Source organism: Scylla paramamosain, chromosome 35, assembly GCF_035594125.1.
Source record: "Scylla paramamosain isolate STU-SP2022 chromosome 35, ASM3559412v1, whole genome shotgun sequence".
NCBI lineage: Eukaryota > Metazoa > Arthropoda > Malacostraca > Decapoda > Portunidae > Scylla > Scylla paramamosain.
In genome coordinates, this window is record NC_087185.1 from 8,795,001 (window position 1) to 8,811,602 (window position 16,602).

The 16,602-nt window shown below is 42.6% G+C and overlaps 1 protein-coding gene across 7 annotated transcripts in view; it reads left to right on the forward strand.

Annotated features, from left to right (window-relative positions):
• The window catches only part of LOC135090640 (myosin-7B-like), a 63,475-nt gene that overhangs the window by 41,233 nt on the left and 5,640 nt on the right, over window positions 1-16,602 (forward strand). For 4 of the 7 annotated variants that reach the window (XM_063987585.1, XM_063987583.1, XM_063987586.1 and 1 more), the window contains 13 exons: window positions 2,858-3,019; window positions 4,408-5,891; window positions 6,199-6,460; window positions 6,714-6,838; window positions 7,364-7,504; window positions 7,847-7,944; window positions 8,310-8,493; window positions 9,669-9,896; window positions 10,227-10,414; window positions 14,230-14,416; window positions 14,604-14,786; window positions 14,988-15,143; window positions 15,873-15,946. In XM_063987585.1, the coding sequence (XP_063843655.1) occupies window positions 2,878-3,019; window positions 4,408-5,891; window positions 6,199-6,460; window positions 6,714-6,838; window positions 7,364-7,504; window positions 7,847-7,944; window positions 8,310-8,493; window positions 9,669-9,896; window positions 10,227-10,414; window positions 14,230-14,416; window positions 14,604-14,786; window positions 14,988-15,143; window positions 15,873-15,946 (3,452 nt within the window). In that variant the 5' untranslated portion in view covers window positions 2,858-2,877. The remainder of the gene's footprint in view (window positions 1-2,857; window positions 3,020-4,407; window positions 5,892-6,198; window positions 6,461-6,713; window positions 6,839-7,363; window positions 7,505-7,846; window positions 7,945-8,309; window positions 8,494-9,668; window positions 9,897-10,226; window positions 10,415-14,229; window positions 14,417-14,603; window positions 14,787-14,987; window positions 15,144-15,872; window positions 15,947-16,602) is intronic. The other 3 variants (XM_063987587.1, XM_063987588.1, XM_063987589.1) reach the window with 3 other exon arrangements.

Consider the following 16,602-nt stretch of genomic DNA (forward strand, 5'->3'; position numbering starts at 1 on the left):
CTCTCTCTCTCTCAAAGGATGCCGCTCTTAGATTAGGTTAAGATGTAGAGGGTAAAGGGTGTAGAGAGAGAGAGAGAGAGAGAGAGAGAGAGAGAGAGAGAGAGAGAGAGAGAGAGAGAGAGAGAGAGAGACTGGGTTACAGAGGATACACTGAGAACCATTTGTAGCATGTCCTTGAGAGAGAGAGAGAGAGAGAGAGAGAGAGAGAGAGAGAGAGAGAGAGAGAGAGAGAGAGAGAGAGAGAGAGAGAGAGAGAGAGTCACGCCCTTTCAGATACCAGTAAGGATAAGACAAGGCAGGGTGAGGCTTTTAACATAAATTATGGCGCTTCTATTTTTTTTTTCTATCTAATCTCCTTTTCGTCCTGTCCTAATTACCTGTCTAACCTCCTCCTCCTCCTCCTCCTCCTCCTCCTCCTCCTCCTCCTCCCAAAAGGTAATGAATTCGATCCACAGTCATGCGAGCACTCGGAAGGGACGAAGAGAGGAGGAGGAGGAGGAGGAGGAGGAGGAGGAGGAAAATAGATAAAGGGAGGAAGAGAAGGAGATAATTGACCATCGCACACTATAATCGATCTTCTCTCTCTCTCTCTCTCTCTCTCTCTCTCTCTCTCTCTCTCTCTCTCTCTCTCTCTCTCTCTCTCTCTCTCTCTCGTTTCTGTTAGCTGACGAATTTTAATAGAATTTTTGTTATGTTGTGTTATCAAGTTTAGCTGAAGACTTGAGGGTGAGTGTTGCTTAGATGTGTGGGCAAGAAAGTGTTACTGCGTGTTATTGGTGTGTTGTGAAGTGCTAAGGAGTGTTCCGAAGATTGACTTCACTTGAGGTGTTGCAAGAATGTGTTGTCGAAAGTTTTATTTACTTATTTATCCTATATTTTGTTATTTTTGTGTTTCATGTGTTACTAAATTGTGTTGAAATGTGTTACTCCATGACTGGCTGAATTATTGCAGTACAGCGTTATTGATGAAGATTCTTGCCTTAGTTTGTGTTACTAGAAGTGTTACTGAGGCCTGATGGGAGTGTTTGAATCAAGTGTTACTATAGAAAAGAGTACATACAGAGTTTTGTGTTGGTAAGTGTTGCTTTGAGCGTTAACACAAAACTGGCATGTGCTTGGACTAGTCTGATGTATTACAGTGTTGCCGCTCCCATTATGAAGTGTTCTAAGTGGCTCAAGTGTTTCGCGTTGTGTGAGGAGGCGGGGGAGTGTTGTTAAAGTGGGTGGGGTGAGGCTCAGGGCAGCTGGCGGTGTGTTGTGTTGTGTTGCGTCAAGTGTTGCTAAGATTTGTACACTGATGAGGTGATGCTGGTATTGTGTGGTCACTACCCTGGCTCCTCCTCCTCCTCCTCGCCGCCTCTCTCAAGGACGTTTGAATAGTAACTTGTCTCCCCATGATCCTCCTCCTCCTCCTCCTCCTCCTCCTCCTCCTCCTCCTCCTCCTCCTCCTCCTCCTCCTCCTCCTCCGTCTAGTCAGCCCTCCATCTTTCCCATAAAAGGATGATATCTTTTAGTATGTTGCCCTCCTCTTTCTCCTCCTCCTCCTGTTTAAGGTCAGCGAGAATTAGATAAATACTGTGTGTGAGAGAGAGAGAGAGAGAGAGAGAGAGAGAGAGAGAGAGAGAGAGAGAGAGAGAGAGAGAGAGAGAGAGACCGACCTTGGCCGTGGTCATACCTGGCATTTCCTTTTGAGCTCGTGGGAAAAAAAGGACACACACACACACACACACACACACACACACACACACACACACACACACACACACACACACACACACACACACACACACACACACACACACACACACACACACACACACACACACACAGTAGCTACCTATGTTATTGGTTTCCTTCCCCTTCCCTTCCCTTCCCTCCCCTTCTCCCCTTATTTCCTCATTCCACAAGCTTGCTTTCTCCTTTACCTGCGTTTACCTGTGTGTGTGTGTGTGTGTGTGTGTGTGTGTGTGTGTGTGTGTGTGTGTGTGTGTGTGTGTGTGTGTGTGTGTGCGTGCGTGCGTGCGTGCGCGGGCGCGCAGACGCCCTACTATGAACCAGAGAGAGTTATGTTCCTTATGTTGTATTCTGTGGCTAATCTCTTTGTGTTGCTAGTAATAGAGAAAGTTAGTGTTCTGTGGAGTGTCGCAGGCAGTTATCGTGTGTTGCTGGTTAGTGGTTCCTTTGTGTTGAGGGAATGTCGATTATGAAGATGTGCTTGTTGTGTTTATGTTGTTTCTTCTCCCTGGGTAACACAATAGACAGGAGTTGTTTTGCTTACGTCTGTGTTGAAGTGTGAGAAATGAACACAGTGTTTATATACGTGTGCTCTTGTGTTAAGAGAAATGGTTTATAGATACCGATGAAAACATGTATAATCTTGTGTTGCTTTTTGGTGGAAAAAAAGAAAATATTGGAAAAATAGAATAGAGATTGTGTTGCTTTCATGTAATAGTGAAAGATACGATGATGAGGAGGAATACAAAGGAATACAAACACCAGCACCACCTTAGGCCTCAGCTGCTAGATTTCACTACTCACACTAATCATTAGCTCTACGGGAGAAGGAAGGAAAGATACTGAAAGAAAACAATGTTACTAGTAATGCTTAGTATTTCTTTAGTCTTTAATCTACTTGTATAAAATTAATAGTACTTTCAGTGCAGTACCAGCATTCCTCAGTAAACTATGAAATCACGTATTGTCACTTCCTCTCCTGTTAGTGGTGGTCTTGTATGTAGTCTTAGTAGTGTGTTCATTATAATAAAATTTACCTGCATTTCTCAAACCATTTACATCGCGTCATTTCCTCTCCTTGACCGGTGATCTTATTATCTGAGTGTTTCCTTTTGTGTTGCAGGGAATGCTTGGCCCCGTGTGATGCTCGGGGACGGTGTGGTGGTGGTGGGGGCTGGCGGGGCGCCCCTCCACCGCCCCCGATCAGCTGACAACCTCTCGCGCCTCACAGCCGCCTCCTCCATTCCCGCCCTTGATGACCTGGCCGAGTCTGAGGTGTTCGTGGGTAAGTCTCTCTCTCTCTCTCTCTCTCTCTCTCTCTCTCTCTCTCTCTCTCTCTCTCTCTCTCTCTCTCTCTCTCTCTCTCTCTGATCTGCTTTGATTACGTTTCGAGACGCGATCGAAGCTTCAGTACTAATTTGAATCTTCTTTTCGCTCCCGTTCTCAGTTTTTATGGGTGACTATTATTTATTCATACATTCAGCCTATCCTCAAGTAGTAGTTAATTGTGTTTCTTGCCTTATCGATCTGAATTTTTTTTTTGTATTATTTTTTTTGCTTCATTGGATAACTATCTTGGAAGTCAGAATCGTGAATTTTGGTCCTGTACCCAAACTGGCCATGCCAATAGCCATGAGTTACCTCACGGACACAGGAGGAGGGAGTCGTGTCCGTAGGAGGCACTTTCAAGACATATTTCCTACTCCTCTGTAGTTTAAACGCCTAAGGAAGATCGTAGAACTCACCTGTGTAGTAATTGGTGTTCCCGTGCAAACCAGGATCCACCTAGACATGATGTATGAGATGCCAAACTTTACCTATAATTATCTGGATGTTTGGTTGTTTGTTATTTTGATTTGTTATTGGAAAGTTAGATGGGTGTTTAATCATATGTATTGTCACATTCATCTACTTTTGGGAAGTTTAAGTGTTTTGAAAAGGTGAAGACGATTGACTGACTGATTGGTTGATTGATTATATTTTTTTTTTATTCATTGGTTGATTGATTATATATATATATATATATATATATATATATATATATATATATATATATATATATATATATATATATATATATATATATATATATATATATATATATATATTTTTTTTTTTTTTTTTTTTTTTTTTTTTTTTTTTTGTTTTGCTCTGTGAATTCGGCTTTTTTTTTTTAATCAACTCATCATAGAACTTTTGTAGGAACACGGTGTTCTAGCAGACATTACATATTGTGATGCGTCCTAATCTGTGCAGGACGGATGTAAGGAGAGAGCTGTTCAGGTGTGGCAAGGCAAGGGTTGTTAATGACCACACACAGAGAGAGAGAGAGAGAGAGAGAGAGAGAGTCAAAGTAGTGAGTTTCAAGAATTTATAGTTTGACAAGTCTCATGGATATAGAAAATAATTTGTTCTCTGTTAAATGTGTGTGTGTGTGTGTGTGTGTGTGAGAGAGAGAGAGAGAGAGAGAGAGAGAGAGAGAGAGAGAGAGAGAGAGAGAGAGAGAGAGAGAGAGAGAGAGAGAGAGAGAGAGAGAATTTTTTTCATTTTTGGCTTGAGATATGTTAATTTTTCATCTAAAGATCCCATTAAATCTTGTTCAGCTTTTATCATTTTCTTTGTATCTGAGGGCATAGTAGATTAGTCTTCTTATCACCTGCTTTTATCTCCCAGGGGATGAGGATGATGAGTTGGAGTGTGGAGAGGCCTACTTACGACCTCCCCTGCCCCCCATAGATCCTGGCCTCCCTGGAGAGGTCACGCCCCCAGACCTCCTCTCCCCTCCCTGCCCACCATCATCCACCAGTCTGGTGATTGCCTACCATGAGGAAGCATTGCGGCTGCCTCTAGATGCTGTGAAGGAAGAGGTGGAAGCTGAAGCCCTAGAAGAGGCCAGCATGATTCTTTCCAGTGGCCCTGCCTCCCTTGGGCATGCCTCCCTGGGCCCATGCTCACTCACATCCTCCATGGTGTCCTCTGCCTCTCTGGAGGACAGCACCCTCTCCTCCCGCACTGACACCTTTGACACAGTGATAGCAGCAATCCCAGACTTCTCCCCGTCACCTCCAGATGCCCCAACCTCTACCTCTCCACCACCACGCTCCTCAGCCACACGTCCTGGGAACAAAGATGCTGCCAGGGTGGCCAGCACCTCAGCCCGCACCTCCCCCACGTCCCCACGGGGCTCCTCTGGCCGCAGCTCTCCCAGAACTTCCACGGACTCACCCAGCACTCCAGAGAAGCGCCGAGGGACCTCTCGGAGTGAAGGTGGCAGCAACACCAGCAGCCGGGGCAGCACCCCACGGGGCACCCCGCGTGTGGCCTCATCCCGGGGCGAAGACAAGAAGACACCCCGGGGCACTGCACGGGGCACCACAGGCGTGCGGCCCTGTGCCCGTGCCCAGGATGCTCGGCGGGACACACACACCCATGCCCACACCCGCACCAAGGCTGAGGAGAGCCGTGGCACCACCCTCACCCGCAAGAAGAAAGTTGAGGCGGACAGCAGACCCAGCACGGCACCCACCCGCAAAAAGGAGACGTCAGCAACGGTGGCTGCAGACAAGTATGGCAGCTTGGGGCGGCGGCGGCGAGTGAAGGATGCCACAGGAGATGCCAAAGATGGGGGCAAGGAGAGTGGGACATTGACCCGGGACAGCAAACAGACGCTGGACATGTATGCCACCTTGCCACGGCGCCGCGCCAAGGAGGTGAGTGCCCGTTGGAAGGAACAGATGGCATCCGAGGATGATGCTTCCCGTCCCTCCCTGAGACGCACCAAGTCGGTTGGTAAGAGTGAGGGGGCAGCAAGCAGTGCTACAGCAAAGGGCCGCTCCTCCCTCATGACCACCAGCCTCCCTGCCTCAGCCCTGCGGCCCCGCAGTCCCCGTGCCAACCCTCCTGCGAAATCCACTTCCACCTCAACCTCCAATCTAGCGGCTCGCAAGGAGAAGACCATCATCTGCATGGAGGCGTCCACCCAGACGGCACTGACGGGTGGGGATGTGGCCTCTGCCCTCAGAGCAATGTCCCGCCAAAATTCCCTTGGTGCTGAGGAGGATGAAGAAGTGCCGGAGGTCACCAGGCCCCATGCTGTTATTGTGCGGGAGGAGTCAACTCCAGATGAACTTCCCCCCAGCAGGAGTGTGGAGGTACAGGTAAGGCTGTTGGTTGGGCTTTTGCACCAGTTATTGAGAAGCATCCCTCAATACCTGACTCTTGCATGCAGCATAGCATATGAAAGGAGACATCCCTGATATCCCTGAGTATTTTATTCAGTTATTCTTGGGTTTTTCTCTTTTTACAGTCACATCAGTTGCCTTTTTGGTATGATGTGTAGTATCCACCTACCATTGTCACACTTCTAGCTTATTTTCACTTCCAGCACATTATTGTTAATCTGTACCATCCCAAATGACCTTCCACCCTCTATCCCTGCCTGCCATTCACAACTCTCCCCTCTAGGTGGAATTAGCCTGGAGGCTCGGCGAAGGGGACCTGCCAGAACACGTGCGGCGCCTCACTGAGGAACACGCACGGCTGCAGAATGAACACTCAAGGGCAAGGGTGCGCCTGGAAGAGATGGAAAGCCTGAGAGATGAGCTGCAGAAGCTGAAGGTGTCCTTAGAGGAGGAGAGAGCAGAGAAGGAAGAAGTACAAGGGGAGCTAGACAGGACGTCCCAGAGGGTGAAGGATATGCTGGTTTCCATGGAAGGAGTGGAGCATGGTAAGTCTTCCTTATAGTCCTTTTTATTCTTTGATGAATTGAAATATTATGTCTGGGGTTTAATGCTAAATATAGATAAGTCTAAAGTATTTTAAGAATTTTTAGACTGGAAATCATCATCTTTCCTTGAAAATTGAATATAATATAGGTAATGTGAGATAACTCCCATAGAAATTAGTTCATGCTTAAAGAAATGTTTCTGCTTGAGAATGAATGTCAAAGAACTGATTTGTGAACCCCATCTGTCCTGCAGAATTTAACAGCCGAGGGGACAGTCTTCTGGAGCTTGAGTCTCAGCTCCACCAGTCAGCCGACATACACATACAGATGCAGGAGAGGCTTAACAGATTTGAGGAGTGCAACTTGAAGATTAAGAGGGTGAGGCAATAATTCTGTAATACTTTTCTATTGCATCTCTCTCTCTCTCTCTCTCTCTCTCTCTCTCTCTCTCTCTCTCTCTCTCTCTCTCTCTCTCTCTCTCTCTCTCTCTCTCTCTCTCTCTCTCTCTCTCTCTCTCTCTCTCTCTCTCTCTCTCTCTCTCTCTCTGAAATGATTGGTTCTTATTCCAAAGTTGTGTGTTACATTTGAGTTTTTCAGTCTGTGTAAAAGTTATTTACTTCTACTTTTAATGCTTTCCCAGTTTTTCTATCCCTCCATAGATCCTCCTATCTCTGTAATTTCCTCTTCCTGATTCCTAACCATACCTTTCTCTAAATCTGCCATTTAATAACTTTTTTTTTTTGGGTTCTGCAATTAAATCAGTTCTCTTATCTCCCCCTAGATCTCCCTGTAGTTAAGTCTGTATTACCTCCACAAACCTCACAACCTTTTCTTGAAATTGCTCATTGTTAAAGACACCATAACCACACCAAAAATCAATCAGCAAGTCTGTCTCCACCTCAGGACTTGGACAAGAGTGTGGCAGCTCAGAAGACTCTCCTCCAACAAGTGCAGGACCTGGAGAATGAGAGCAGGGAGATGGCAGACTTCATGGCGGAGGAGAAGAATGCCCTGGCGGAGTGTCTGAGGGAGGCAGAGTCTGAGGTGAGAAGTGTGATGAGTAGGAGGGCATTGCTCATTAACTTGGAGATGTTGGTATGTTTATGTTCTTTGATATTGTTTGTATTGTTTCATAGAGAATTTTAGTGTCCCCGGAATTTTTTTTAGTCTCATATATCACCAGTAGTATCAAAGATCATTTAATAGTTCCTTTGTTCTCTTTCATGTCATGATTTCAGGGATAATCTTTAGTTCCTAGGGTATTTTTTAGTCTTGTATGCCATTAGAAGAATCATGGAAAATTTTATACTTCATTTAGTTGGGTACACTATTGGCTCATCATTAGTGTCATGCATCAGTCTATATTAGCTTTGTTTTTATCCACAGTTGATGAAGTTAAAGTCAGAATGTAATCAGCTAAACACCAAACTCAAGGAGAAGGAGGATGAAGTGAGACACGTGACGAGGGTGGCAGAGGACAGGAGGTGAGTTTGTTTCTTATTATAATGAATTTAACGCACTGTTTTATTTATGACTTGGCTTAACCTTTTTACTGATAATAAGTTTTCTTCTTTAATGCTTATAACATTTTGCACAGTATTTTTGTGCTAGGCACTCATAGATATTTTTATAGCTTAAAAGGCAAAATTACCTTCTTTTTCCCTTTCTCTCTGGTGTGTTTCCATGCAAACAGTTTTTACAGTGATAAAAGGTTAAGGAAGGATGATCATAGCAGCAAAAGGGTTAATATATAGAGAGAAAACATCTGTTGTAAAAGAAATTGCTAGTACATTGCTGCTGTGGTGTAGTTTAGTGATAACAGTAACAGTGAATCTCCTTTCCACTGCAGAAACAAGTACATGCAGCTGCAGTCTGAGATGAGCTCCATTCAGTGCCGCACCCGGGACATGATGGTGTGCCAGGGTGCCGAGGTGTCTGGTGCTGCTGTGTCGCTCAACAATGTCTCATCTCGCCTCCGTGCTCTCATTGCAAAGCTGGTCCAGGATTATACCATTACTGATGCTGACCTTGAGGTGAGACTATTTGGGTTTTATGTGTACTAAAGCTCTCTTCAAGCATCACTGTTTGGTTAAGTGATTCCTTGTATACAGTATAACTAAAATTTATGAATAATTTATGCACCACATTGAATACATATATAAAAGAAAACACATTGAATACATATATAAAAGAAAATGTCTTAAACAAATTGTTTGCCTATGAAGACCACATTTACCAAAGGAAGCATTCTGTGTATATTTATGCTGTAACTCTTGCACACCAGCAAGTTTCTTAAGTTTTCTTTCTAATACATTTTCTGTTGGAAGGCATTTGTGGCTTCTCTGCAAGTCTTGCAAAACTTTGATTTAGAAACAGTTTTGTTTCCTTTAAAACTCATAAGTAGGCATGTATTATTTATATTACTAGATTCATAAGGAAAAGAAAATTGTCTTTATGGTGATTACAGTTAAAATTTGCAAAAAATTTATTTCACTCATTTTTTCCTCAAAATAAATACAGAAAAAAAAAAAAGTTCACAACCATAGATTAGCTCTTCCCACAAGCATTCTGTGTGCTACACATTGCATAAACTGTCTTTTCATGAGCTTTACAAGTGTACTATTGTCACTGTAATGTGTCAATTAGATCTCAAGAAAATAAAGGAAAGCTGAAGTCAGTATTTATCTCAAATTACATGCAGACAGCCTGAATCACAGGCTGAAACTGACAAATTATGTAACAGTCGACCTATTCTGGGAAGCATCAGTTTTACCAAGTCATCACTGTGAAACTTGTGCTCATCTTTGACTCACCAACAATTGATGCACTTACACCAGAAACTTTATTTTTAATAATTTTAAATAAGTTTTTTGATTCACATGTGTCAATGTAGTTTCACATGAAGACATATTGATGCATGTGTGTCCAGTGTGTGAGAGGGTTAATAAAGTGTCATCAAGAGCTACAGCCAAGCTGCCTGTTAGATGGTGGCAGAATTACATGCTCACTCAAGACATGAGAATGTATGTCATATCTTTCCAATAAATATTTATTATTAACAATTCATTTATACTCGTTATAGCTGAGTGTTGAGGTGCCGGTGCAGGGGCTTCAGTGTATATCAAACTGTTTTGTTAGTCACTAATTCATCCATTAGAAAACCAACCAAGCTTAGGATCACTAAACCAAAGAACTCATTCCCACCCAGATGATTGTGACACCAAGTGAGAGTGACAGCAGTGCCTCATCCACCAATGGCACTCCAGAGCACAAGCCTCCTGGCATCAAGGCAGCCACGCGTCGCACTCCTTCTCCCCGCAAGACAGCCTCCTTCATGACGGCCCTGCTCAGTGCCATGCGAATGGGACCCACCCGGTCCAGGATGGGAGATCTTGGGGGTGCCATCTGCAGCTTGACCAATGGGAGCAGTAAGGAGGTGAGATCAGTATGAGGTTTGCTTGTGTAGGACAGGGAGATGGTTATATTTAATGGTTATGGTTATGATGATTTAGTTATTGTTGTCATTCTACCAAATAATGAGTGGATCCAAAAATGATGAAGGTATTTTTAACCAGATCAGATGAACTCATGAGTTTACCTAGTAATTCATGCTAGATAAGTTATTACTGATATTAGAACAGTGATATTACTAACAAGGTTTGATATTTTAAAATTCCCTCATTCTAACTTGAAACTATCATTCTTTGAACCTAATATTTAAAATTTAATTTCTGGTGACTAGTTACTGATTCCTTCCATCCCACAGCAGGTGACAGAAGGCCGCAACTCTCCTGAGGGGTCTGAGAGCCACGAGTTGGTGGAGGGCAGCAGTGCCTCTTCATCCCTAACAGACCAGGTGACGGAGATGGATGTCCTCCTCACCCGCTTCCTCAAGGTCTGCTGTGTCCTCAAGAATGAGTCTGACTTGCAGTTGGCAGAAACTGAGGATGAGAAGTGGGTGCTTTTTATATGTATTATTTCTTCAACTAACAAAAACATGCTTTGTTAATTTTCTTGCTTAAATTAAAAGGAAGAAATCTTGTATCTTGTATCTTTCAAGATCTAACTCCCCTCATGACTTCTGGCATCTAGCCAAAAAACATCTCTAATAACTTTGCTTCTTCTTTCCCTCCTTTATTTCACTGAGATAGCACCACTGCTATCACATCTATCTCTAAAGCTGAACTCTTCGCTCAGACCTTTGCTAAAAACTCTAACTTGTATGATTCAGGGTTTGTTCCTTCCTCTCCTCCACCCTCTGACTACTTCATGCTACCTATTAAAATTCTTTGCAACGTTGTTTTCCATGCCCTCGCTGGCCTAAACCCTCAGAAGGCTTATGAACCTGATGGGGTCCCTCCTATTGTTCTCTGAAATTGTGCCTCTGTGCTTGCACCTTGCCTAGTCAAACTCTTTCAACTTTGTCAACATCTACCTTTCCTTCTTGCTGGAAGTTTGCCTACATTCAGCCTGTTCCTAAAAAGGGTGACAGTTCTAATCCCTCAAACTACCATCCTGTTGCTTTAATTTCCTGCCTATCTAAAGTTTTTGAGTCTATCCTCAAAAAGAAGATTCTTAAACATCTTTCACTTCACAACCTTCTATCTGATCGCCAGCATGGATTCTGTCAAGGCCACTCTACTGGTGATCTGGCTTTCATTACTGAGTCTTGGTCATCCTCTTTTTAGAGATTTTGATGAAACTTGCTGTTGCCTTGGACATATCAAAAGCTTTTGATAGAGTCTGGCACAAGGCTTTGATTTCCAAACTACCCTCCTATGACTTCTATCCTTCTCTCTGTAACTTCATCTCAAATTTCCTTTCTGATCGTTCTATTGCTGCTGTGGTAGACGGTCACTGTTCTTTTCCTAAATCTATTAACAGTGGTGTTCCTCTGTCCTGTCACCCACTCTTCCTATTATTATTCATCAATGATCTTTTAAACCAGACTTCTTGTCCTATCTGCTCCTATGCTGATGATACCACCCTGCACTTTTTCAGGTCTTTTCACAGACATCCAACCTTTCAGGAAGTAAACAGTTCATGCAGGGTAACCACAGAACACCAGACTTCTGATCTCTCTAAAATTTCTGATTGGGGTAGAGCAAACTTAGTATTGTTCAGTGCCTCAAAAACTCAATTCCTCCATCTATCAACACAACCTTCCAGACAACTATACTCTCTTTAGTGACACTCAGCTGGCACCCTCTTCTACACTGGACATCCTTGGTCTTTCCTTTTCTTATAATCTAAACTGGAAATTTCACATCTTGTCTCCAGCTAAAACACCTTCTATGAAGTTAGGTTTTCTGAGATGTCTCTGCCAGTTTTTCTCACCCCCCAGCTGCTAACTCTGTACAAGGGCCCTATCCGTCCATGTATGGAGTATGCTTCACCTGGCCTGGGGGGGGGGGGAGGATTCCACTCATACCACTCTTTTAGACAAGGTGGAATCAAAAGCTTTTCATTTCATCAACTCTCCTCTGACTGACTGTCTTCAGCCTCTTTCTCATTCCTGCAATGTAGCATCTCTTGCTATCTTCTATTGCTATTTTCATGCTAACTGCTCATCTGATCATGCTAACTGCATGCCTCCCCTCCTCTCGCAGCCTCATTGCACACCCCTATTCTGTCCACTTCTCTAATGCAAGAGTTAACCAGTATTCCCAATCATTCATCCCTTTCTTTGGTAAACTCTGGAACTCCCTTCCTGCTTCTGTATTTCCACCTTCCTATTACTTGAACTCCTTCAAGGAGGAGGTTTCAAGACACTTATCCTTCAATTTTTGACCACCGCTTCGTACCCTATTTGGGGACTGGCATCTCAGTGGGCTTTTTTTTATTAGATTTTTGTTGCTCTTGGCCGGTGTCCCTCCTACATAGAGAGAGAGAGAGAGAGAGAGAGAGAGAGAGAGAGAGAGAGAGAGAGAGAGAGAGAGAGAGAGAGAGAGAGAGAGAGAGAGAGAGAGAGAGATAGGAGATAGGTTAACCCGTGCAGTGTTGTGCTTTGTCAGGGATGGGGGTCTTGTCAGGTTGCATTTTTTCTGTATATTTTTTATTTACCCAGTAAAATGAGAGAAAAATAAATTTTCATATACATATTATTCCCATTTCCTGAATGGAAGTGTGGCTACCATACGATTTTGATTCTTGGATTTTTTCCCTTTTCAGTGTTCATTATATCAGACGAAGGATCAGGAATTTTATTTAAAAATATAAAAAGTGTTTATTCTTACCTTTACATGCACTTTCCACAACCCTATAGTGTGTGTAATAAATAAGTACTGCTTTACATTACAAATACCTATAAATAAACAAGAATTGTATGTGCGAGAAAATGGTTGGATGTGCATCTGGCAACACCCCACACCTGAAGGCTGTTGTTACTACACTGGCAAGTTCTCAAAGAAAAGAGAATATTGTGATTTTTGTGTCTTTCATGTTTCCCTTCTGATCAAACTTCCTAGGAGAAAGTAACTTGCCTTTTAATGTGATGATTTTGGGGGAAACACAGCAGCCTGTCCTGTGTAGCCAACTATGCAACAATATTAGTGCCCCTAAACATTTATAACCAAAATTTTGTTATCCCTCTCCAATACTGTAGCTTTCAATTTAATTTTATTGCTTTGGTATTACACGCATGTTGACATAGGCACTGAAAAAACAAAATAATCCCGAAATATGTCCCATTTCCTACAAAAGTATTCAGTCTTTAATAACTCCAAGCCCAAAAGACCCAAAAGGTATGTATATGAAAACATTCAGTCCTGTCTTGTTCAAACATTCTTTGTTACAGTTAGTGACAAGTCTTATACAGTGGGACCTCAGTTACCAGATGCCTCCCTTTTTGAACAATTTGGTTTTCAAATGAAATTTTGAACTCATTATTGCTTTGGTTGTGGTACCATAATTTGGTTCTAGAACAAAGTTACTTGATTTGAAAATATTAAAAGATAGCAAAAGCTGCTGTTTATTACTAATTTATAGTTTTTATAAATATCTACTTTGTTTCAATATATTTGGAGGAGAGACACAGAGTGTAAGACAGTAATTCAATCTTTGAAATAAGGTAAATCTGATCCTGTTGAAAAAACTTGATGTAAACAAACAGTTTTCAGCACTCAGAGTAATCCTGATGATCCCCAATACCATCACTACTACTGCACAACTACATTTTTCCAGCAGCTTTTCCTAGCAGCAATATGTCTAAGTGTTATGATCACCTTCATTTTGGCTGTTAGTGTCCCTCTGTGTCTCTGTGTCCCTCTGTAAGGTTTCCCTCACTAGATCGGTCTAAACAGTATCTTCTGATGAGTTCTGTGTCACTAAGTTCATTCATTACATCCTTTCTGGATAAATAATTTGTGAGCTGGAGATGTTGTGAAGCAGCCATCTTGGTTGTGGGAGTGTTTGTCATAAGCTGCTAAGTCAGTGTAGACTAGTAGTGCCTGGGAACAGATTAATCCATTTTACATCGATTTCTATGGGAAAAATAGTTTCGGATTTCAAACATTTCAAATTTTTAATTGAATTCAGGAATGAATTAAGTTCGAGAACCGAGGTTCCACCGTATATATAAATAAAGTTGAAGGCCATAAAATAACTCAAAAACTAAATTATATATATACATAACAAACACTATACGGGTTAAGGGAGAAAGAGGGAAGTATGCTGAGGTACAACTTAGGTGTCTAGTACTGTTTCTGCTTTCCTCTCTTTGCCATTTTCTCAAAGAACAAAACACTAAACATCACTTTCTTGCACCACAGTGATCGCCTGAGCAATCAGCTGCGGTCACAACAGCAGGTTATTGAGCAACAGCACTCAGACTACGAGGTGCTGGCGTGCTCCGAAGCTCGGGCCAGAAAGGAGTTGGCTGCTGTGACACATGACCTGGAGGTGGCCAACAAAAACCTCACCAAGTACTTTGAGGCTGAGTATGATCATCAGGTGATGGTGAGTGTATTTTCTCCTCATTGGGTTTTCAATTGTTAGGTAATTTTCACTATATTATGTACCTTTATATAAGGTACATAATATGTATGTACCTTATATATGCATGTCATTATGAGGAATATATTATTTGTCAATTTTTTTTCTCAAACATCTGAGCATCTCATTAAGTCTTTCAATAACCTTCCAGAAACTCCAGAATGAAGTGGAGAAGCTTGGCGGCACTGTGAGGCACCTGGAGGCACTCAATGAGGAGAAGGAGAGGCAGCTGGAGGAAGCTCTCTCCCGCCTCTCTGCCGCCCAGGAGTCTGCTCCAGCCAACCATGTCTCGGAGGCAAGTCACTACAGGGAGGTGTCCTGTCTCAGTGACAAGGTAAGTGTGTATATGTATATGTGCATCTTATATTACACCTCTTCCTAGTGTTTCATTCTTTGGCCTGAAGTTGCTAGGAATCAGTACTTAGCCTAAGTCTTTTAAGGCAGTTTTGCAGATTACATGAATGTAGAATTTATGCTGTGATATTATTTTTTATGCTTGTTCCACATGTGAGTTCTCACACATATATGTTTCCAGGTCACTTCATTGCGCCAGAGTGTTATGGAGCGAGAAAAGCAAATCATTGAGTTGAGTGACCGTCATGCCAAGGACCTGGCCAGCCTGAGGGAAGCACAGGGACAGACCCAGTACACATCTATGCAGCTCACCTCCACTGTGGAAAATGTATTGAAGGTACTGAGTCCCCCATACATGCACAGATGAACACGCACATGCACCCCAGTCGCTAAAGTTACACAAAAATGCTCACACCACCACCATCTTGTCACCACCACTCATTATACACTTACAGTATTCTCAAGATCTTTCCTCACCCCAGCGGAAACACTTCACATCCCTGTAAGTCTTTCAACAGATGTCCAGGTAATTATTGCACATCTTTAATGTGCTGCTGTTATAAATGGAATACTGAATATGTGTTTTGGATATATGTTTTTAGGATCATCAGAAGCTAAGGTGACAAATATTGTGGTAACTATTGACTGTTCTGTAGTGTACCAGCTCCCTTATATCAGGTCCCTCCATCCAGGCCCCTGTGGGTATATGATACTTGTTTACTTTTATTGGCTGTGGTACCGTCTCCTTTCATGGCACTGCTTCTGTTTTAAGTCAGCTAGGCCAGTGTTGATATGCAGTGTTTCTGGACTCAACAATTCTGCACGTCTCACTGAAGTTTATCATCTAAGATGTCATGACAGTGAGGTCATGCGGGATCAACTGTCAGTAATTGTTGCAAATGTACACTTTCATAACCACTGAGTTAGCAACTAGTGTGTATACTATAGATGCAGAATTTTTGGTTTAGGACATACTGTGAAGTGCCAGTTGAGTGTGTCCAGGTTCACAGCAGACCCAGGCAGTAATGCTCCCTTTCTCCCTCCTCCTGGACACACACACACACAGCCAGTTGCATCAAAGGGGAAAGTCCAGCCTAAAACATTCCATAAGATAAGGCCTTATAACCCCAAAGTGCCCAGGTGGGTCATGCTCTTCTTAGGACCAGATGGCTTTGCTTGACTGGGTGTTGTTAGTGGTGGCAATGGTGGTGGTGGCAGCGGTGGCTGGTGTGTCAGTGTTTTGGTGGAGCCGGTCTGAGCATGATGTACATAAGAGTGGGTGTGTTCTGTTGAAGTTCTGCTGGGTGGGTGTGGGTGTGTATGTGTGTGTGTGCGCAAGAGAATACAAGTCGGTTAATATTTCTTGAGAGCTTTGGTGATTGTGTGATCTTTGATGCCATCTAATTGTACATGTGCATTATAATTGTGATCTTTTGTTGAAAAATTTAGCTATACATATTTAGGACATTTTTAATACTGGAGATGAATGTTAGTAAGATAATAAGTACTTTTGGTGAATATACTATTTTATCATGTAAGGTTTTTTGGCTGAGCTTTGAGAAGAACTTTCTGCCTTAACAAATATTGCATTTATTTCCCATCACAGGATGTGTATTTGTATTTGAAGTGTGTGTTTGAAATTTGACTTTCACAATATTGGTTATGTAAATTATAGGTTGGTAATCTTCATGATTTTATTACACAGTGATAACTTACAATTGTTTAAATTTTTTATTTGTATATTACATAATGATTCAGCATTTACCAAAACTAACTTCTATGTACTTTGTATTTTT